A 23,700-nucleotide genomic window follows, 5' to 3' on the forward strand; every position below is an offset into this window, starting at 1 on the left:
TGGCTGGCAACAGCCTTCCTCTTCCCAGAATTCTCCTTGTCTACTTGCCTGCCTATACTTCCTGCCTGGCTACTGGACAATCACCGTTTTATTTATCAACCAATCAAAGCAACATTTATTTACAGCATACAGAATGATATCCCACAGCAACCATGACCACCAAGATGTTGTAATCAACGTTTGAAAAGCTTTATGCCCCTGCTGTAGAGCTAGGAAACAACGAGCACTGGCCTGCAGTGGCAGTGTGTTTGGTGCCGTTCTCTCTGGGGCCTGTGGAGTTGGTATTATCTTCATATTACTTAAAAAAAAAAAAAAAAAAAAAAAAAAACAGAAAAGCGAGGCATGTGGTTCCCAGGTTTTGCAGGACGGTCTGTACTCATCACTGTTCCCCCTAGGTTGCTGCCCAAGTAGGCAGGAGCAATGATGGTGTGTACAGACTTCACTACAGATCAGGAGAAGAGGAGTAGGGCAAGGGACAAGTGACAAGTAGTGCCACTCCTTGTGAGGATGGGAATGCATCACAGAACCATAACAGAGGCAAACTTAAACATAGGCATATTTCATTATCAGATGGCCAGTAATTCTCAGTGAGATGCCTGTACTCAGAGAATGACTCTGTTCATTGTGTACATAGTAAATTCCTCAATCAGAACACAAAGGCTGCAAGTTGAGTGCATGACTGCAGCCTTCCCAGCCAATCTGCTGGCAAGCTGGCCCTATGAAAAGGCAAAGACAGGACCAGCCCTTCATAAGGTACTGAGGCTGAGCTTGCTTTATAGGTAGGCAGCCTGTGCTGAACCAGAGACTCTTGATCTGTAGGCATGACTCAGCTTGTCTAAGTCCCAAGTCATGTCTAAAGCAGGCTGGGATGACTCTGATGGTCAGTCTGCTAACATCAGATACTGCTTTGGAATGGACCCTGACACTGCTTTGTGAGCTGTGATTAACAGAGTACCTGTGTTCAGACTCTTAACATTTTGGAATGGCAATTCAGTGTTTGGGAGAGTGGGGGCTGGTGTTCCTGTCATCCTGTCTCTTGAGTACAGCAGGTGCTTTGGAGTTACCTGTTTTGAGTCCCTGTCGCTTATGCATGATTTGGTTCCTAGGAACTAAAACCCCAAGTTTCTCCTGTTTCTCCCAGCATTTAGGACAAGGTAAGTACATGGTACAAGGGGATATGTTTACTCACCTCTCTGAGTAAGTGAGAACAGCTATGAGCGCTCTCTCCAGTAATAGGCATTCTTCTGTGCTAAAGCCTTAAAGGCCCTTGCACTTAGGAGAGTCACTGCAGAGTGCACAGCTCTCACACTCTTGAGATGGTTTCCTCACCCCCCCCCCCCCCAGCTCTGCCCGCTTCCAGGCAGTTGATTGAAAACGGCCTCTGAGTGGGAACCAGAGTTCTCTGTGTCCTATCCTCCACATACATGTGACTAGAACTCTGACGGGAATATAGGAGTTCATTTGTCCTTGAAATCTAGAAGCTAAAGTCTAGAAACAGTTGTTTTGAGGTAAATACCTGCTTATATTTACAATACTGCAAGTTATTGGTGGCCGAAGCATGCATCTCATTGGTAACCTGATACATTTCCTTAGGGTTGAGCGAGAAGACTGGTTAGGTTCATAAACAAGGTAGGGCTTCATACATGTCAGAAAATTTAAAATGACGTGCCAAGAATTATTGCATGACTTAAAAAAAAAAAAGCTAACATAAATTAAGAGGCCCAGAAAGTGGATGTTTTATGTCATCCATAAAGCATGAAAGAGCAGGGGCGGCAGGATAGGGCTTAGTGGATAAAGGAGGCTTGTCCCGCAGCCCTGACAGCCTAAGTGTGACTTCTGGAACCCACATCGTCGGCAGAGGAAGTCAGCTCCTAACCTGTATATACATAAGCATCCTGACATGCCCCAGACCATAGATTAGTAAGTGTGGGAGATTGGGAACATGAGGGAGATCCACACTCATGGCTCCTTTGTGCCACTGTGGGTGTGTCCAGGTCAGAGTTCTGGTATCTCTTGAGTTGCTGTCCTTTGTACAGTAATAGAAATGTTCTAGTCTGTACTATTTAGTTGATACCAGATAACTGAAATTTTCCTTTATGTTAACGAAAGTCTAAATAACCATATGGAGAACGTGATCTGTTTGTGAGAGTCACAATCATATTTTCTTCTTAAAGTCTTGATTTTTCACATGGGCCTCTTCTCACTAAAGTAGGCATGGGAAAAATTTCCTCTGTGGGCCAAAGCGACTCAGAGAGGTAAGTCTGCCTACAAGAGAAGTTCACTTATGCAGTGTTAAAACAGAGGTTAATAATTAATATGAGATTAATAATTAATAAAAAGACAACTCTGGAAGCTACTGTCCTGATCAAGCATGCCAGATGCTGACCAAAGATCAGAGCAGGGTGAGGCCAAATTTATTTTGATTTCTAAATATCTAAACTTGCCCTAGAGTGTATTATATAATTCTGTGGCATAAATTGTCGTTGAAGTGTATGTGAGGGGGAAGGGGAGCTATTGTCTTACGATACATGAGGTGTTTTTGGATTCCACTAAACCCTTTTTGAGGCATGAACAATTTATTGTTTCATTTCACCAGTTTACAGTACTACCATATTATCACAGGCAGAAAACCACAGAAATTTACACTTTGTACTCCAAAACTGCTAAACATGACCAGAAATGCAGTAGTTTTGATGTTTATGATAACACTAGAGTCCACCTTAAATCAAAATCTGACCCATCTCAAAGTTTGGTGTGAAAATTTCTGTTAAGATTTTGTCCTAGTCACTGTTCTGTTGCTTCGTGAAGAGACACCATGACCGTGGCAGCTCTTTAAAAGGACAGCAGTTAATTGGGGGTTTGCGGGTAAGTCCATTGTCATCATGGTGGGCAACATGATGGCACACATGGCCCTGGAGCAGTAGCTGAGAGCTACATCCTCATCCACCAGCCACAAGAAGAGTCTTAGACTTTTAAAATCTCAGAGTCCACCTCCAGTGACAGACTTCCTCCAACAAAGCCACACCTACTCCAACAAGGCTACCTCTTTCTTAGTCCTTCTATTCCTTTCAAAGAGTTCCACTCCCTGGTGACTAAGTGTTCAAGTACACGAGTCTATGGGGGCCGCTCTTATTCTAACCAGCACAAATTTCCCATTCAGTTTTACACTGTGCTCAGCATAAATGTTCTTGGTTTTGACATTTCGATTCTCCCTACTATGGGGTGATTACAAATTAAGTAATATCACTGTGGCTCTCACCTACAGGGTTTCAAGTTTGGGTGTCAGACTGGATGTGGAAATGGTGCTGTCCAACTTGGTGGCTGAGAGTGTGCCCCCAAAATAAGTTACTAATACTTTCTGTGTAAGGAATCTTTCCCGAGACCCCAGGCATGGGCCCAGGGTTAAGAGTTTGTGATTTAGAGGAGAACTATTGTGAGATGATGTCCAGTTTGTGAGCTCATGCCACATCTACTGGGAAGACAGCAGCTCCCCAGGAGTGGGTAGGGACGTAGAGTATCCAGAAGGAAGTTGTACTTACATAGCAGGAATGATCTGTAGACACTTACCTTTGTGTGTGGCCAGTGTCTCTTCGAGGTATTAAGTTTAAACGATACATCCTCTGGAAAGCCCTCTGGATCCCTAGATTTAATTAGGCCCTGTTACTCTACATACATACTCTACACCATTCAGTTAATTTAGTTTTCTAGTGGTTTTGACTGTCTTTCTAGCTGTAGTGTGATGTTAAGAGCAAAAGCTGCATCTCCCAGACTCTTCAGTGTTCCCAATACCATCTCAGGATTTTGTTGAAGAATGAAAGAACAAAAGAAATAATGTTAGGCAGAATGAGCAGCTGGACCATGCCTTAGATCTAGAAAGCAGTTTCCCCATGTAACAAAACATTAATAAGCATTTTGGGGAAGAACTCCAGCCACCACTAATTAGTCATCTTTTCTCATAGAATGGCTGTGGATTGTCCAGGAGTTGATGTAAGGAGAAATCTGGGTCTCTGCGGGAGTGCTGGTGCTTCTAGCAATAGAGTCAAGCTACTGCATAGGCTGGAAGAGAGCTAACAGTGGGGTGGGGGAGGGCTGGCCCTGAACCTGGCTTCTGCCCTACACTGACTTCTAGGGTATAAACAGTACCCACCATACACACTGTAGGCGGAAATAGAGTACTCTGTGGCTCCTTACACATCAGGTACTGGGTTCCTTCTCTCCAGGGGTCAGGTGCATGCTGGGTGGGTTAAACACCTTCGAGTGTAGAAATGGCTTAGTTGTCATTCATATGGAGGCTGACAAAAGAGCTTTCTCAAAATATACTCTTTCTCTGGGAAACTTCCCGTTAGTCCTAGGCTAATGAATCACTTCTTCTTTGCTCAAGTAGAAACCAAGAAGGCAGTGCTTTGTAAACTGCCCAGCATGCCTCAGTGTCTAGCTCCCTTCCCAGGGGCTTCAAAACTTATAAAACTAAGAGGAGGTAGAAATTTTAATTTATACTCCTGGCAAGTACCACTTACAGGCTTTATGTAAGTCCTAAGATTTTGAGTAGTATTACTGTTATTTTAACCTTTAATACTACAAATATTTGCTGTATGTCTGTTCTGTATTCAGTATATTACAGACTACTTAGATCACTCTCAATTAAGATTCTTTATTTTTATTAGTATAATTTTACATGAACATAAAGATGCTCACCTTTGCTCAAACCTGCATTATAACTTAGAATTACATGTCTGGTTGTTTCTGGCAACCATAAAGCAGAGTTCACAATAGCCTTTTATATGTGCCTTTGTCCTGATTCAACAGCTCAGAGACATTTGAGACTAGATTTGTATGTCTCTGGTCTTGATTCAGATGTTGAAAGATAGTAGTGACTATCTAATGGGATAAAAATCACTGTCAACAATAGAAATGTCAGGGATCTAAGGGTTAATGCATAGATTTAAAAAGATAGCAAAGTGGGCAGGCGTTTTTACTGGTCCCTTTCTCCATTTGGAAGGATAACTCATGGGTCCTGGGCAGCCATGTTTTAATTCTGTGTTGGGAGTTGTCTGCGTTTTATGGAGAATAGACGTTTGGTGCTGGTGTGTGCTGAGTGTTTTGTTTCTTCCTCTGCTACTTCTGGGATGTGCTTTGATTGCATGAAATTGAATTAGTCACCCTGCAGCCCATTTATAATGTTTTCAGAATGGTGCTTATGAGATGTTGCTGGGAATCTGGCTGTACAGCCCAGTCAGAGTTAGAGAATTGGCATATTCACTCCTTAATCATTAGGGTTAGTTAAATCAAGTTTAATTGCTGCTCACAGTGAGAGATTAACAAATAATTATAATACACTGTAATAAAAGTTACAGGACTGATCTTTGTCAGAAGTAAAGATATAGCAAGGTTTTGGGACTGCGCGTAGCTGAAATCAGAGAAAGAAAAACCTCATGGAAGGGCGACTACTGTCGCTAGTTATCCCAAGTGCTGCCTAGGTGACCTCACTGAATTTTCCCTGCTCTAACATGTTCTTCTTGGAGGGTCAGATACCTGTGGGTCAGAAGTCCCTGTTCGGGTGGACTAGCTCACAATAATCCATCCTCAGTGCCCCAATACCGGAGAGTTGCCATGACAGCAACTGAAAAGACCATGAAAGAAGTAAAAAGTGAATTCCCAGATAATCTCTGCCTGTTCCTAGAGAAGGCATGGACTCTTCCCTTTCTTAGCCCATCCCTCCCTCCTATTCTCTGTAACCTCCTGACCCCCAGGTGTTGAGAAGTTGATTTGTGGGTTTATCCAGCACTTCTGGCTTAAGCCTTTCCAAACTTTATCTTCCTGATAATTTAACACTTCACCTCTTGGACATCTTCCCTTCTCCAGTAGCACTCAGTCTTGTAGGTCCCACATTTCTGAGGGGTAAGAAGGACCTACTTTGGGGGTGGTAACTGAAAACACTATGTGTTTTTCCTTGGCATAGAAGGCTTCCACACTGTTGCCTTATTGTCTCTTTAGCTTTCTTTCTCTCTTTTATCAAGGAAGCAGTTAGGAAAGGGGTGAAGTCCAGGCTCATCCTGTAAACCATTGGTTGTAGCGTTAGGCATCAAGCATGGGAAGCTTTGGCGCACTGTATCATTGTTATCCTTATTTAGGTGACTGAACCAAGCCCCATTTTAGCCCTGCTTTGGTTGTTAGAGATTCCATTAGCACTTTGAGGTGACAGGGGCTGTGCTGGCCTCAGGAAATGAGCAATTCTGAAGACTGCTGTGGAAAGGCAAGAGGAGAAAAAGCTCCTTTTGTTTTATATTTATTTAGTTAAAATTGAAAAGTTCTCAGGAACTTTTATAAGATTTCATTCAAACTTAGGCCTTATAAAAAAAAGTCAGGTTTGTTTTTTTCTCATGTAATAATTATTCTGATATTTTCTATTCTGTTTGCTTCATGAGATCACGGGATGATTGCTTTCCAGTTAAGAGCTGATTTATTAGTATCTTCAATGTCGCTCACTTGGCTGATTTAAAACAGAATGAGTTTGAGATTTTTGCCCCTTTGCCCTTCTTGGTGCTTTAAATTTGATGCTAGGGTTTCTGAAATTTAGGGTTTCAATTTTAAACTAGGAAACTAACCAAAGTCATTTCAGTTTAGCTGTATAATGACCACAGATATTCTTGATTATTTTGCATACAGATAAATGATACAGACCCAGTAAACTAAGAGTTATCTCTTAGTTTATCTTTTAGAAAGCTTATTATCTGCTTAAGATCCATGTGTAGCTGATGATGCCAGGCCAGTGAGTAAAGGAGGAAGATTCCCTCTAGCTCTCAGAAGCAACTTTGGGAGGAGAGCGGTCCTGGTCTGTCTGGGAGTGGGAACCTGTGGTGACAAGAGAGGTCTGTCCATGGGAGTGCGAACTCTTGGTATAGGGAGCATGGTGGTGGGAAGCAGAGATCTCAAGACAGAACCAGAAGCAGACACAACTCTCAAGGTGTGTCTAAGCAGTGACCACCTTTGCCAGCTGTAACGCTAATCTCAAAGGCTCCACAATCTCTCAAAACAGTGCTGTCGTCAGCTCGGGACTGAGTGTTCAAGCACATGAGGCTGTGGGGAGCGGTTCACATTTCACCTGTCAGAATAGAATAGGCTTTAAGGGTGAGATCTCAGTGTGAAACTGTCACGGGCACCCTTTCTCCTGTGCTCCTTTGCAGACTTAACATACTGTGCAGACACGGTGCTGGTTCAGGTAGTGAGTTTCATGTACCCCTCCTGAGTCTTACAAAGCACCATGGTCCAACAGTGTTGAGCTAGTCAGGAATTCCTGGGTCTGTGGATGCTGTCTGGCAGTCTGGCAGTCTGGCAGGTGGGCAGCCCTTCCCTATTCTTCAGCCTTTTATTTTCACTACATTGACTGTGTGGTTATAACATCTCATATTTGTGTTTCACATACCTAAACCAAGTATATCACTCATTTCTTAAACTAAAAATTCTTGATAGGAACCTAAATTCATCAATGAGATGACTAGTAATATTAATCGCACATGTTTTACTTGGTTGGTTGGTTGGTTGGCTAGTTAGTTTCTTTTGTATTTTAAACTGCCATGCCATTTCCTGTGGTTATAAATGTTCATCTCTCTGTATGTTTTAACTGAAAAACAAAAGAGCCTCTTAAAGTTTATTGCTTCTGTCTGGTACTGTGGCACATACCTATATGTGAGTTTGATGTCAGCTTTGGCTACACAGTGAGTTCAAGGCCAGTCTAGGCAACTAAATGAGACCCTGTCTAAAAACAAAGCAGTTAACAGCAAACCAGCTGTGGAGTGACTGGCTTAAATGCCCACCAGTGCTGAGCTAAATCCATACAACTAAAAGATGAGGTACTGACATCAGCTGTCTGTACTCAGAAGGGAGCAGACAGGCTGCAGGCTGGCTTCTGGGTGTATTGAAGGTTGACATTCTGCATTTATATGTGAAACATAGGGAAAGGGAAGTAGATACAGTCTTACCTGCCTTTTCTGCCCCCCCTTTTGTTTAATAAAAATAAGCCAAGCCACATATATCTGGGGAGGTTTGTCTTGTGGGCCTTCAGCCTGCCACATGTTCTCTATAGTTACTATCTGAAGAGTCAGCCGAGCATTTGCTTGACTGACTCAGCTCCACAACCTCTTGCTTACATGTGAGTAGTGGGTATTTTATTTCATTCACTAATAGTGATTCGTAATCTAAATTTCCACACCAACTCTCACTGTTTTAAAGCATACCGTCTCAGAGAAAACAAAAGCAGCTCAAGTTTTACTCTGTCCACAAAAGTCTGTCTTTGGTGTTTGACCTGTGGGTTGTTTTGGTTTTTGTTTTTGTTTTTGTTTTTGGTTAGAATTCTATCAGGTATAATAAATACACTAGTGTGTCCTGCATTATAAATGGTATTGTGTTTCAGATCAGGAAGTTGTCTTCAATTACTTGTATCATACCAAAACTAAATTGTTGGAGCCTCTATAATAATGTCTTTACATTGGTGTGTTTATGATTTTAATCCTTAAAGGAGAATGGGAAATTACAGGATTGTAGAAGAATCTATCTGGAACTGTAATCTATCTTGACTCTGATTCTGGAGAGCCTTTTTGTTAAACAGTTCAGGAAATGAGCATTAGAATGCTTCTTTTTTCAAATGCGTCTCTCAGCATCTCAGCTCTGAAGGCATCTCCCTTAAGTAGCACTTGTCAAAATGGACATCTTGACCTTTCTATGGGATAAGGAGTAGAACAGAGGAAAGAGATTGAAGAATGAGTTCTTGTCCTCCCACAATGAACTACAGACCATGCTATGCAGGTTTTTATGTTATGCACAGGAGTTGTAGTGCAAGAGATATGACCGTCCCCAGTTTCTGTGACTCTTTCCAACTTTCACATTTCCCTGTTCTCTGCTCTGTTTCTTTCTTTTTCTTTTTCTTTTCTTTTCTTTTCTTTTTTTTTTTTTTTTCTGAGACAGGGTTTCTCTGTGTAAGCGCCATGGCTGTCCTGGAACTCACTTTGTAGACCAGGATGGCCTCGAACTCAGAGATCCTCCTGCCTCTGCCTCCTGAGTACTGGGATTAAAGGCTTGTGCCACCACTGCCCAGCTTCCCCTGATCTGTTTCTGAAGGTCATGTTGAGTTCAAGTCTGGAAAAACATTAATCTCTTGTCTTTATTACTTTCCACAGGTGGAATACATGTTGGTGTCCTTTGATCATGAAAACAAAAAAGTCCAGTTGGTGCTGTCTGGAGAAGATGTTCTTGAGACTCTGCAGGAGAAGGGGGAGAGGACTAACCCCAAGTAAGCTGGTGTACCCGAGACTCGGCCTAGTGGTTCTGGACCTTTAGAGTAACTAAGATATAGCTAGGATCTTTTCCTCAGACTTGTAGAAGGCAGGATGACAGAGGTTAAGAGTGTAGGCTTGGGTCCCAAGTTACAGTTTCCAACTCTGGTTCCTCTGTTCACAGTGCCTCAGTCTCCTCATCTCTATAGAGTGCGGATAATGATAGTCACCTCAGGGCACCTCAGAACATGAGCACGGTCAGCTGCAGCAATGTGGAAGGGTGTGTTTGTTCTTAAAGACCCAGTTCTGAAATAGAATTGAGATCCATAGCAAAGTTCAGACAGCTGGAGGCAGTTTTGTTTTGGCAGCAAGATATTTAAATATTTCTTCTTTTTTTTTTTAACTTCAAGTTTTTTGAGATAGGGTCACCCTGTGTAGCCCTGGCTGTCCCAGAACTCACTCTGTAGACCAGGCTGGCCTCCAACTCACAGAGGTCCTCCTGGCTCTGCCTCCCAAGTGCTGGGATTAAAGGCATGTGCCACCACCACCTGGCTGAAAATTTGTATCTCTTAGTGAGGCTTTTATTCATTTGTACCTAATAGCTTTAAATTTTTTAATGCAACTTGAAAAAATTCTGAATAAGTGAGTGGACCCCAGTAAAAGGATATACTGAAACTAAAATGGCTTCTCTGTAGCCACCCAACCCTCTGGAGACCGGAGTACGGAAGTTACATGATTGAAGGGACGCCTGGCCAGCCCTACGGAGGAACGATGTCCGAGTTCAACACAGTGGAGGCCAACATGAGGAAACGCCGGAAGGAGGCTACTTCTGTGTTAGGGGAAAACCAGGCTCTTTGCACGATAACTTCTTTTCCCAGGTTAGTTCCTGCATCAGCGTCTTAGATCAGGAGCGTCAGACTAGAGGTGATGAAGTCCTGGCACTTCCCTTTATAATCCTCCCACTTACAGAGGTTTGTACTGGTGGACTGTGCGGTACCGTCATCTTCAAAGTTCACTGTGAGACATAAAGTGAGACGTGCACACACAAGTCTCATGTTTTAAATCAACTTACAGTCTTATATTGGCCCCCTTCACAGCTAACCTGTGGCATGTGTGGCCCATGCCCTGGAGGTTGGACTTGCTTACTGACATTTGATAGACTCTTACATTAAGGCTGCTTCAGCAGTTGCGTAGCATCCTCAGTTGGCTGGTGCCTGTACACTGGTGAGAGAGAGCACACGTGTGGACTGGGTTGGAAAGACCCTGGGACTGGTGACCGGTTGGCAGTGTGCAGAGTGTGGCTCTGGCCCACCCCTGGGGCTCCTCTCACTGGACTCTAGCAGTTGCCCACATCTGCATCTGCCCTCTAGCACTTGCTGGGGTGTTCTGAGCCACGGTTCCCAACCCCCAGAGTGCTTTTGAACACTGAGGAGGGAGCATACTTTCACAATCTGGCAGACATCTAGCACAGATAAGGTGAGCTCAGGGTGTGGGCAGCACCGGAGCACCTTGGGCACTCTTGTTCCTGGTGTACTCTTGCCAGATACCATCTGAACACGCTGAGTCACATCTGCGATGTGCTGGAAACTTAGGGTCTGTCATCAATCTGGTTAGGACAATAAATACCAGTAAGTAAACAGAGTGAAGGTTAGAAAGGGGCACATAGATGTCCTATAGTAAGTACAGTTCCCTGTGTGAGATCGGAGTTCTACTCACAAACCTCATTGACCTATGCTGGATATCTGCCTTCTCCATCAAAAGAGCTATGGGGGTGAGTATCCATAACCTTAAAACACTACACTGTTCTGATGTTGCTTTCTCTTCTGAGAGCATGGGCATTCAGAATCATACCATTGATCTTAGAAGGACATTATTTTAAATAAGAATTATAGTTTTTAAGCTCTCTATTGTAATCTCTACATATAGGAAGGAGTTAAAACCTTAAAGTCAATTATCTTAGAGACACTGAGTGCCTGTTCTGTTCTAGACCCAGGCAGGCTTTGATCTGCAGAGCTGAGGGCACAGCAGAGATTAATCAAATACCCATTATATAAATATGAAATATATAGTAATAAAATTAGGGAGTGCCGTGGGGTGTGGCTGTGGCTGTGTGATGGATTCTGGGGTGGAGGAAGGCCTCTCCAAGGGAAGATGATCGGCATCATCTAGGAGGAGTTCCATAGGAGAGGGAGCAGAGGGATATTCTGGGGAAGAGGAGTCCCACAGTCGAGCCTGGTGGGAAGTAGAAGAAAGCAGGTTAGCTGTTGTGACCAGGAACCTGAGGTGCAGGTGATTGGAGAGGCTGGGTGGGTGTTGGGAACTTTGATTGTTATTCTAAAAGCAGTAGAGACCTTGGGAATCTAGGCTGAGTAGATATTATCACAGTTTGCTTTGTAGCCTCATCTGGGCTGTTGGCATGAGAGCGAATATATAGCAAGTGCCAGGGCATGCCAGGAGAGGGGGAAGGGAACTCCCTAGGGCACTGTCTTGGTGGCAATGGAAAGTGGATGGACCATAAAATGACAGAATCGACCAAGCTGCTGGAGGAGACTAGAGATCCAAGGAGAGTGCTATAGGGTAACTCGTGGAAACCTGAGGCTAGTGGAGTAGCAGCCTAAGAATCAGGCTGTAGGTGTTACTTGACAACTTTTAGCAATGCCACATTTTTTTCTCCTTAACATTGAGAGAATTATACATTTAGCTTTAGCAAACTAAAGTGGGACGGGGGGAGGCAGCACAAACCAGAACCATTTCAGACAGTTGAGAAATGTGCATCATTGCACGGAGTGAGTCTTCTCTCTGGGCCACAGAGTAAAAGAGTTTGGTTAAATTCTACTGTGTCTCTTGCCTCAGTTAATGGTTCTGTATGGGACAGTTGTTCTCTGGAGAAAAGGTTTATAGTGGCTTCTTCCACTATAAAGAAAATTGAAACAGGAATAGGTTCCATCAAAAAGTCTGTAATTCTTTAAAATTCTGTTTAAAAAAAAAAAGCCTAGTTATATGTACTAGGATGGGAGGTATTTGGGGACTTGTAAATGACACAGTAATAATTATTACTGGTTTAGTTCTTCAAACCCTTCCTGTAGGGGCTGGAAAAATGGCTCAGCAGTTGAAAGGGCAGACTGCTCTTGCAGAGGACCTGACTGAGTTCAATTCCCAGCACCCGTATTGGGTGCTCATACCTGTCTGTAACTCCAGCTCCCAGAGATCCTATGCCTCCTGCCTCCAAGAGCAGCTGCACAGACATGCACATACCCACGTATACACACATAATTAAAAATAAAAACAAATCTTAAAACCAGTCCCTGTGCAGCTATTCAGAATGATGAAGTTTTGATGTATCTTGGGATTGAGCAGGAAATGCTGTGCTGAAGTATAAACAGTGTGATTTTTCTCTAAAAAGAGGCACAGCTCTGTAGTCTGGAACAGTGCAAAACTGAATTTCGATTAACTTTGTATGCAGTGAAAATCCCGCTTCTCACTCAGACTTGCCTCACTTCAGGTGCTCATAGTTGGTTTGGACAGCATAGTTGATAAATTTTCCATCATTGTGGAATGTTCTGGTGGACAGTACAGGTGAATGGTAAAAGTGGTGCTGTGATGTCAGAATATGCATTCTGAGTTTAGTGTCTGTTCATCCCACCTGGTTCTCGGAAGCTAGGATTTCCACAGGTTAATGTCTGTCATCTCCTAAAGGACTTTTTAAAAAGGCTCAGAAAAGATGCACAGTTGCTACGTGAATGCCCAGGAGGCCTTGGGGCTAGGAACTGTTTTCCAGATGAGCGACAGCTTCAGTTGTTTGTAGGGTGGTGGGCAGCTGCACAGACTGGACTGACTTATAGACGGTCTGGGTAGTGGTTCCCGTTGCTGATCTAAACCCTGTCAAGTGCCTGCTTTGTTTTGCTTTCACTAACTTGGAAGGACTGCCTTAGTGCAAGTGAGGTCTTCTTGAGGTTAAATTAGACAATAAGGTTGGATCTTGGATATCAGAGGGCACTCTGGTATAAATTGGGGACGTGAGAGACACTGTTTAACCTTGAGGGATTCCTGAGGAGATGTGCAGAGGCAAAAATCAGGACACCCGGTCCAGATTCATCATGAGGTTGGAGCAATGGAGTAAACAAGGTTGAAAGGTAATTTGAGCATTTGTAGCTAGTGAAGAACACTTCCAAAATAATGTAGGGCACTTCCATTACACATACCTCATAATAGCATGTGACCAAGGGATTCGTTCTCTTCTTCAGGAAGCTGAGTAAATGTTTCTAGATGCTGGTGGAGACTGATAAAGTCAAAATCAGCTGGAGTAAACAAATGAGACCCCAAAGCAATGCAATTGGAGTACAGGAAAGGGCCACAAAGGGGCTGGCATTCACAGCCTTTACATTGGTTTGGAAATACTGCCAGACCCTCCAGAGGAAGGAGTGATGGAAGTTAGATGTTTGAGGTTTTTTTTTCTCTAATGACTTATTTTTATGTGTATTGGTGTTTTGTCTGCACCTGTGTCTGTGAGAGAGTGTCAAGTTCCCTGGAACTAGAGTTACAGATAGTTGTGAGCTGTCATGTGGGTGCTAGGAATTGAACTTGCGACCTCTGGAATAGCAACCAGTGCTCTTAACCACTGTGCCATCTCCCTGGCCCTGGAAATAAGATGTTTTTAACCATTGTGAATTCTGGTGATACTATAGTCAATTGGTTCTAAAACCACTTCTCACCTATTCCTTTCTCAATTGGTTATAGACTAGGCTGCCCTGGATTCACACTGCCGGAGCACAAACCCAACCCAGAGGAAGGAGGCGCATCCAAGTCCCTCTTCTTTCCAGATGAAGCCATAAACAAACACCCCCGCTTTGGGTGAGTATAGCTCAGACTCTGCCTGCTGGGATACAATATTTAGTCTGGGAATTCCTCTCATGCATGTACTGGGTTCAGAGGAGACAGCAGACATACATCTGCTCGTTTCCACAGGAGCCCAAAGCTATTCCCTTGTTACTTCCTGCATCCAGGTTTGCTTTGTCCATTTCCAAGTCATCCTTCAAGTCCTTGGCTCCTTTTTTCCACTTTAATTTACAGGTAGTTTTCAGTTCTAATTCTGCAAGCACGTGTATTGGGAGGTTTCCTTTACCTGGTCCTTTCCCGTCTAAGTTACCACCAGGATCTGTGATCGCTCTGTATTACTCTGTATGCAGTGACAAGGTCAGATGTGAACATCACCTGTTAGAACGTAGGCGTTCTCCTGTGTCTTCTAGGTCTGTAGCCAGTAGTTAATTCTTAGCTTGGAAGTGGCTTCAGGTCCTGCACCAGCTGGATCTTGACTTTCTACCTATGGGCTCATCTGTCCTCCTGACCCAGTGGCAGGGACACTAGGCCCTCACACCGGTCACATTCAAAGTGTTTGCTTCCACAGGCCCCCACGTATTTCACATTTAAAATCTTTGTAAGGGTAGACAAAGATTTATTTATTTGTTCTGCTGGGTTTTGTTTTGTTTTGAGACAGGGTCTGTCTACATAGCCTTGGCTATCCTGGAACTCATAAACTAGGCTGGCCTCAGATTCATAGAGCTCCTCTTGCCTCTGCCTCTCTAGTGCTGGGATAAAAGGCATGCTCTACCATGCTAGACAAAAATTTATAAATACAGTTTCTCTGAAGCATTTTCATGTGTTTAAAGAGAAAAACATCGAGCTTCAAGAAAAGACAGACCATGACAGTTATCAAATACCAGAATTCCTCATGGAAGAGGAAAGCACGGGAGGTCGTCATGGAGAAGGATAGCAGCGTGTCCTGATTAACTGAAGGAAAGCAGCCTCAGAGCAGATGGAGCGTTCAAGCTGAGTCAGTGACAGCACTGTGCCAATCTTCTAGTAGTCATAGTAACACAGAAATGAAATAAACCTAGTTTCATAACTTACTGAACCTCATCCGTGTAAAGTGTTACTACAATTTGTAATCAGTTTCAGAAATCTGAGGAAATGTTTTCCTTTCTTTGTGCTGTTAAAATTGTGTGTTTGAATTAGGACTAGTCACGTGCTCAGTGGCCATAGTGAGGAGGTTAGTCAGTTAGTGCCGGGAGTCAGGGTAGTGCTGGCAAAGCCCAAGTTCTTAAATTTGACTAACGTGATTGGAATTTCTATGAGAAATGTTAGAATTAGCCAGACTCTAGCTGGCCTTGAACACCGAGCTGGACCTCAGGTTAGCACTAGGTGGAGACATGGTGCCACCCAGAGCTGGGGAACTGCTGGATGCCAAGCTTCTTTTAGAAAACCCTTAGAGTAGCATGTTACATGTGCCACAAGGCTGTCTTGGTGTTTTAGTTTGAGGTAGGATTCAGTTCCGTTCGTTTTGATGTACTCCAACTCTGTAACGTGGCAGTTCTTGGGTGACCTTTTCTTTTGTTTGCTTGTTTTAGAACTCTAACAAGAAACATCCGGCACAGGAGAGGAGAAAAGGTCGTTATCAATGTTCCAAGTAAGTCAGTGGGCCATGGGGTGATGGCAGCCTGTTGAACTGTTGTCCTTGATTCTCAACTGTTTCTTCTTCTTCTTCTTCTTTTAATTAACAATACAGTATTTAAAGACAAGAACACACCGTCTCCATTTGTAGAAACATTTCCTGAAGATGAGGAGGCAGCAAAGGCTTCTAAGCCAGACCACATTTACATGGATGCCATGGGATTTGGGATGGGAAATTGCTGTCTTCAGGTATTGCTTCCATTATATGAAGAGGCTAAGTGTCCTCTCCTTTCTTCTTACTAACTCCATGCATGTTTCTTGTTTAAAAACCATCTTTTAATCAGATTCAAAGATAGAATGCTTTTCTGAAACGAGATTGTTTTAGTAACATCATTTGGAATCTTTTGACTAAGAATTTAGAGTTCACCACAAAGATATATTGTTGTTACTAAGCTTAAATGCAAAGTATTTGTGAATTCTTTCTAGAAGCCTGATTTTTACTGCCATCTAGTGACAGCCTTTGAGGATATTAGACAAGGCTCAGATGGCTTTATTTCTGAAAATGACCTCTGATGAGAGAATCCAATGATTTTGTGATCCAAGGAGAAAGGCATTTACATTTTTTTGGCATTTACATTTTTATGTCTGTGGAAAGTTACCTCATTGTTTAAAAGGAATAAATATTTAACAGCTTTTTGCCTTGCCCCTGGCTAAGTTACACAGCAAATTCAATAGCGCTTCTCTGTTGACTTAATTGACATTTTTGTTGGGTCTAATCAAATAACTGATGGCCCCTGGCGGTGACTGCACCCAGGGCCAGAATGGGGATACAGAGCTCCTACTCCCACATTCTCCCCCTGCTTAGTCATTCAGCTTCCTCCCTGCTTTTTGGGTGCTCATTTTATTAAACTGGGCTATAGGCACTGCAGAGAGGCCACAACACTCAACGTTCTTCCCTCAAGGCTGGAGGTGTCACATAAGTCTCCAAACTGTTATGTTTAAAACTACAGATGTAATCCAGATTGAATACCCAAGTCAGGCTTTCCCACACTGTCTGTTTCTATAACATGATAAAGGACAAGGTATTTTGTTTCTTCCACATACTTGGGTAGGATCAGATATGTGGCCTCCAAACACAGGCCAGTCCATTCCCTTAGAAATGGTCACAGTCATTTAAAAAGAGGCTGACTGAACTGCATTATCTGCTGCCTTATCTTAAACACAAACATTTCTAGAATGGACCATTAAGCTCTAGCATTTAAAATACCTGACTTCGGTATTCTGTGGGTGCTCTTGGAACCCAGCCTTCCCTTGGTTTAATACTGAACCGGGGAAGCACAGTTACTGTAGCACCATACCAGAGGGACAGTCTCCCCCTTGTGACACTTGCTTTATGCAAATAAGGGTAAACAGTCTCTAAGGCACGAGTGTAGTACTTGCCCCCCCCCCCCCCCCCGCCACATACCCAGATACAATATTCCACTTTAAAAAGTTACAGTCACAGATATTTAAAATGTGTGATAAATGAGATGAATTCACAAATAGCCACAGAAGTTCCTGACTGGAACAGAAGGAACTGTTTATTATAGAAAAGGACCCAAAAAAAAGATGGAAAGTAATGTTTTAGTTAATGGAAGATTTAACTGAACACCTTCAAATCTGTGAGCTTGCCAGGTGCTAGTGGTGCTGTGACCTCAGTGCTGCAGAAGGGTTGTGAGTTCGGGGCCTCCTGGGCTCCACAACAAGACCATCTCCAAGAAAAAGAAATCTTCATCCTTAGAACAAAAAGGTCATGGCCTGCTAGGGGTTTGTTTGGTCCCCCCCCCCCCCCCCCCCCCCACACACACACACTTAAGAAAATTATGTGGCCTCAAAACTGGTAAACTTGAGATTCGGTTTCTGACATCATGTGTTCATAGTTCCTCCTTTGCCTCTTGTTGGTGTCACTTCCTCTTAATGATCCTTTAAAAGGACAACCAAAGACTTCCTGTTTACACCTCTGTTAAGGTACCAGACTCCTTGGTTTTGCTTTCTCCACTAAAGGCACCGTCTACAGTGATGTTCTGTTTGACTTGATGGACGTACTGGTTCAGCTCTAGAGCCAGGAAGGTAGTCAGGAAATTTACTTAAAATAACTAAGTCGTTAGAAATGAACTTTCAAATTTTAGTTGCTACTTTTCTTAGATTTTTCTAAAGCTGGTTTTCCAGGATGTACCTACAAATTCTCTGCTGTGTCCCAGGCAACCTGAGAAATCAGTCAAAACCATTCAGGAAAAATAGTCATTACAGTATCTGCAAAACCAAAGATAGTAACACCCAGGAACAAACCCAGAAGTCAGAGGAAGGAGCTAGATCAACTAAGAAACACAAGCCCAGCAGACTCTGTCTATCACAAGGCCCGGAAATACCTGGGTCTTTGGAATCTCAGTGGTTTTTCAAGTAGCTCAACGTACCTTTTCCCCGTGTTCCTGTCTTATCGTCCTCTTTCCTTCATGACTCTCTATAAATGTAATAAGTGGGCGACAGACAACGGCCCACACGCTTGGGATTCAGAACGGCAAGGCTGAGTGCTCCAGCTCACCCTAGTGATAGGAAGGACCACAGCCAACCTGAGTGCTTTGCTTAGCCAGTCTCCCATTCTACACTGAATCCTTACTACACATAGAGGATGTGCGAGCTTGCTTGTTTCCTTGCGTCCTGTGTGCATAGACCAGAGACCAGCCTCAGGGGTCATCCTCAAGTGCTGTCCACAAGGGTCACTCATTGGCCTGGAGCCAGCAAGCCCTCGGAATCTGCCAGCCTTTGTCTCCCCAACTCCAAGACTAGACACATGCCACCACACCCAACTTTTGGGAGTTCTAGGGATCAAACTCAGGTCCCAATGCTAACAAGGGAAACACTTTACCTACTGACCTATGTCCCTGGCCCAAGTGAGTTTCTAAGTCCCATGTCACTGGAGAAGCTACCCTGCCTTGCTCATCAGTGACCTCATCTTCAGCCCTCCTCAGTTTTTACTGTGGCCTTTGAGACTCGTTGTCCTTAGTGGCTTCAGCATTGCGTCAATTATCTTAATCCATGGTGGCCGGTGAGTTGAAATGTGTTACTCAGCATTAGCATGGAAACTACAGGAATATCAGGACAGTGGGCTGTTTAAATAATTGTTTCAGTAGCCAGTTACCCATGTAATTCAGTCGGTGTGTCCCCCGTGGGACTTGTTTGATGTCATAAGGGATAGTTGAGATAGTTCAATCATTGGAACTGAGATTCATAACAGTGCACTGGTCAGCCACTGTTATTTCAAGGTTTATTTCAAGCACATAAATTATTTCCTGCATCAGGCCAAACTCAAAACTATCATTATTGAATGGCCGTAATGGAGGAAGTTAGAATTCCTCCCAATTTGTGGTTATAACACTGGCTGTTACACAAAGTTTATTCCTTGACCATTTTACCGTCACCAACACTCTTCCCCATGGAAGGAGCACAAGACTTTGGGGCAATTACTTTAGAGGATTTGGGTGATTTCTTTTTTTCTTGTAATTTTCCAGACTCGATAGTGTTTTCCATTTACATTGATGTCTAGAACTTTTTCCTATGCAGTGGGACATGATTAAGTACCATTTTCTGGTTAAGGTCACCCAAGACAACTTTTTTTGTTTATTTTTGTTTTTTGAGACAGGGTTTCTCTATATAACAGCCCCAGCTGTCCTGAAACTCACTTTGTAGACCAGGCTGGTCTCAAACTCACAGAGATCTGCCTGCCTCTGCCTCCTGAGTGCTGGGATTGAAGGCTTGTGCCACGACTACCTGTCCCAAGACACTTGTAAACAAAGCTCAACACCTCAAGCCTTCTCATCTGTGAGGTGACCCCTTCTATTCCCACCATTTTTCTTCTCAGACTTACTTCTTATGGGGCCTGATAATGACTTTTTATAATTATTCTAATAATTTTTAATCATTTTAATAATTTTATTGTTAAACAGGTGACATTCCAAGCCTGCAGCATATCTGAGGCCAGATACCTTTATGATCAGCTGGCCACTATCTGCCCAATTGTTGTAAGTAGAAAGTATGTCTTCCTTTAAATATATCTGTGAAGAAAATAAGACACATGGCTATTTATTGAACTAATAACACATAGGTGGAGAACCGAGGAGCCAAGCTATAGTTCCTTTTCGCTATTACTAAGTTTGAATATGATCATCCTTTCTCCTCTGCTAAGTATGTCCTCGTGTTGTAGAAGAGATGATTCAATAATAGATAAAGACTTGGGGTTCTTTCCTGTGCATTCTGTGTATAAAGCAGCAGCTGGGAGTCCATCAGTAGAACCTCGGGCTGCATGGACGGATGAACGGGTGGGAGCCTTCCCTGTGTCTGCAGCACTTCGACTGCGTTTGCTCACTTTGGTTTTAGATGGCTTTGAGTGCTGCGTCTCCGTTTTACCGAGGCTACGTGTCGGACATTGACTGTCGCTGGGGAGTGATTTCTGCGTCTGTAGATGATAGAACACGGGAGGAGAGAGGACTGGAGGTAGGAATGTTTTTCTCCTTAACAGATCTTTTACGTCCAGCAGTGATGTACCATATTGTACCCACTTGGCATTTTGAAGTCTCTCTTAGATGTTCACCCTCTGGGTGTTCACATGAGGAGGATAGAGGTGGTGGGACTGGCCTCGTTTTAAGTGGATATGTGAGGAGAAGGGCAGTTAGTTTAGGTGTGAGGAGTCAGCTTTTTATCCTTGCTTGAAATTTCCATTAGTTGTAGCTTCTTTTAAAAAAGTGCCATTTTCTGTTGTAGAAGTCACACTGACGACTGATTTACCAAAAGACTCTGGGCACTGTGTGAGTGCTGTATGTCCAGTGATTTCCGTTAGGAAGTGTAATTTGTTGTCAGATGGTTGTCCCATTGGAAGGCTTAGGCTCTGCCCCATAAGGCCCGGTTAGCACTGTTAGCATTTGTCGGTGCTGAACTGTAGCAGTGAGTGCTTTGAACTCTGCACTCCAGAGAGCCAGGCACCCACCTTCATCCTAGATGAGACTCTCCAGGACAAGGACCTGGCTGGACATCAGTGTTTTTAAAGGCTTCCATGAAGGACGTCTCCACTAAGGGCATTTCGGTTCTGGTCTTTTCATAATTATCCACAAATTGTTGAACATATTCTATAAGTAGAAATAAACGTGCAATTTTATTACTGTGTGTGAAAGAGGAAGGTTGGAAAGGGCAGATGTTCCTCAGCATATGTGTGGAAGTAAGAGAATGACATTGTAAGTCAGTTTTCTCCACCATGAGTTCTAAGGATTGAACGCAGGTCACCAGGCAAATGTGCTTCTATATAATTACCTGGGTGGTAATTTCAGACCGTTTCTTTTGTTTTAGCCTCTGAAGAACAACCGATTTAGGATTAGTAAATCTCGGTATGACTCAATAGATAGCTACCTGTCTAAGTGTGGTGAGAAATACAATGACATCGACCTGACCATTGATAACGAAATCTATGAGCAGCTCTTGCGGGAAGGTGAGCAGCCCCCCACTCCTAAGCTGATCATATGTACACCTTTTGTTCTTCAAAGCGCTTTCAACTTTGCTGACTCCTGGTCTGGTTTCTGTTTTTAGTGTGAAGTCTCTAACTTTTCTTATGAGGCTGCTTGTTCCTAAAGTTTCAAGTTCCAAATACTTGTGAGATCTTCTTGACTTTTAGCAAAAGGAACTTTTTGGAGCTCTGTATCTAGGTCCACACCATTGCCCAGCAGGCATTGTGTGAGGAGTGAGTAAACTCCGACTCTTCCCCAGTGTCCATAGGATAAAATCCTGGGCAAGGTGAGAACACTGAACCACCCAGCCATTTCCTACGTCTAGACACCCTTTCTTCAGTCTGTGGACTTAGAAATTGTACGCTGTGCCTTGCCCTTGGCAGTTAGTCCCCTGCGGTCTGTCTTTGCAGGCATTGATCATCTTTTGGCACAGCACGTTGCTCATCTCTTTATTAGAGACCCACTCACCCTATTCGAAGAGAAAATACACCTGGATGATGCCAACGAGTCTGACCATTTTGAGGTATCTCCTGTTCAAGTGCATTTCACTTCCCAAACTGAGGCAGGATTGTTTCTGTGCCTATGAGGGCCAGTGACAGGAGAAATCTGTCTTGATTACCCAGTGCAGTAGAGAACCAAGAAAAACTAAAAACTAATTTAAAGTACACTGCGTGACTCTTTCTAGTCATTTCTCAGTTCTATGATACTAAAACATAAACTGCACAAACTAAGTGTTGAAGACATGTCCTGACTTCAGGGAACACTTACACTTTGTTCTAACAGGTCACACTCAACAGAGTCTTAAAGTTGTAATGTTTATGTATTTGTAAATTGGGGAGTATTAGGTATGGATGGACAGTAAATAGTCTTTGTTCCTCACTAAATACATGTCATCTAACTGTTCTAAATGTATAGAAAGTTGGTTTTATCCTATTTCTTTTTGTTGTTACAGAATATTCAATCCACAAACTGGCAGACAATGAGATTTAAGCCTCCTCCTCCAAACTCAGATATTGGATGGAGAGTAGAGTTCAGACCCATGGAGGTGAGACACATGTTTCGGCTCGGAAGCTCCCTTTGACCACCCCACCCTCCTGATATTCTTCTCAGAGGGCTCTGAGCTTATTCAAAAGCAGTAGGAATCCAAATGTGCCTCTGAATAGCAACTCCAAAGCCACTGGGAGCTGATACCAGAGCGTGGACCTGGATAGAGGGCTTCAGCCTCAAATGGGAGATGAAGGCGCTCGGGATAATGCAGCCTAAAGGGCTAGGGAGGGGAGCTGGGGCAGGCAGCCGGTCCCTAACCTTCTGGTCTTCGTCACTAGGTACAGCTGACAGACTTTGAGAACTCAGCCTATGTGGTGTTTGTGGTTCTGCTCACCAGGGTGATCCTCTCCTACAAACTGGATTTCCTTATTCCACTATCCAAGGTAATGACGGGTGTGATTACAGCCATGAACACAGACAGTGCAGATGTGTTTAATTACTTACTGTATTCACTGCCCAATTCCAACCTATCTTTACATAGAGTTTTCTTACCCGTTAGGATAAACTATCTCTACTTTGACTCTGGTTTTCCCCATAAGCCTAAATTTATCACTAGAGGCTTTGTTTAAAGATGATGGCTGGAGGTGGTCCCACAAGCTAGTGCCATCTCCCTAACAGTCCATTTGGTTTACAATGTCAAAATTAGGATGACTGGAGGCTTACCTGTAGAATTCAGGAAAAGGTGTCTATGCAACCAAACTTGGGATATTTGTGGAGGATGTGATGGCATTAGATTACCAAATTAAGAGTTACAAATCCTACCGCAGGAAGACCAGAGAAGGAGTTTCTTGGAGGAAGTTGGCCAGCAGAGCTTTTGAGCATGTCCTTGCTCAGAGGCCACAAAGCTAATGATCTGGAGCAGTCCTTAAGGTGGTCAAGGCCATGAGTTCTTGGGCCAGGATCTTCTCGACATCCTAATGGATGGGAAAGACTCTGCTGCTAAGGAGTCAGGCCACCGAAGAGTCAGAGCCGCCTTGTCATAGCGAACCTGGGAGGCGTTAAGAGGCTTATGCCCGTGGGTGTGTGTGTTGGTTAAGTCAGATCCACCCAAAGAAGAGGCCATGTGGGCTGCTCATCCAGGCCTCTGTGAGCATGAGTGGATGTCCCAGAGCCGACAGAAGGCTAAACAAAATATCCCGAAGAGAGGGTTCCAGCTTCCTCACTTGGACAGTCCTCAGTGAAGCAGTGAACTCCAGCACCCAAATCTAGGAATTTTATATCTCAGCAGAACCGTCCTGGACGGGAGGGATGGTAAGGAGGCTGCCTGCAGGGGAGAAAAGGAAGTGGTAGTACTTCTTTATTGAATTTAATGCCAGAGAGATGGGAAGAGCACTGTCCGAGGTCGCTTCCCATCCAAGTGGTTTCTTCTCTCTTTTCCATAACTTAGTGTGTGTGTGTGTCCTCCT

General features: G+C 43.5%; 1 protein-coding gene across 1 annotated transcript in view; it reads left to right on the plus strand.

The window, feature by feature from the left end:
* Gclc (glutamate-cysteine ligase catalytic subunit) overlaps positions 1-23,700 on the plus strand; it is a 43,477-nt gene that overhangs the window by 13,212 nt on the left and 6,565 nt on the right. Inside the window, exons 2-12 of the mRNA XM_052714927.1 lie at positions 9,174-9,286; positions 9,965-10,147; positions 14,007-14,120; positions 15,674-15,732; positions 15,832-15,965; positions 19,700-19,774; positions 20,130-20,246; positions 21,093-21,231; positions 21,658-21,770; positions 22,200-22,292; positions 22,573-22,677. Of these exons, the coding sequence (XP_052570887.1) occupies positions 9,174-9,286; positions 9,965-10,147; positions 14,007-14,120; positions 15,674-15,732; positions 15,832-15,965; positions 19,700-19,774; positions 20,130-20,246; positions 21,093-21,231; positions 21,658-21,770; positions 22,200-22,292; positions 22,573-22,677 (1,245 nt within the window). The remainder of the gene's footprint in view (positions 1-9,173; positions 9,287-9,964; positions 10,148-14,006; positions 14,121-15,673; positions 15,733-15,831; positions 15,966-19,699; positions 19,775-20,129; positions 20,247-21,092; positions 21,232-21,657; positions 21,771-22,199; positions 22,293-22,572; positions 22,678-23,700) is intronic.

The sequence above is a fragment of the Peromyscus californicus genome, unplaced genomic scaffold (assembly GCF_007827085.1).
Source record: "Peromyscus californicus insignis strain IS unplaced genomic scaffold, ASM782708v3 Scaffold_11__1_contigs__length_118956290, whole genome shotgun sequence".
NCBI classification, from domain to species: domain Eukaryota; kingdom Metazoa; phylum Chordata; class Mammalia; order Rodentia; family Cricetidae; genus Peromyscus; species Peromyscus californicus.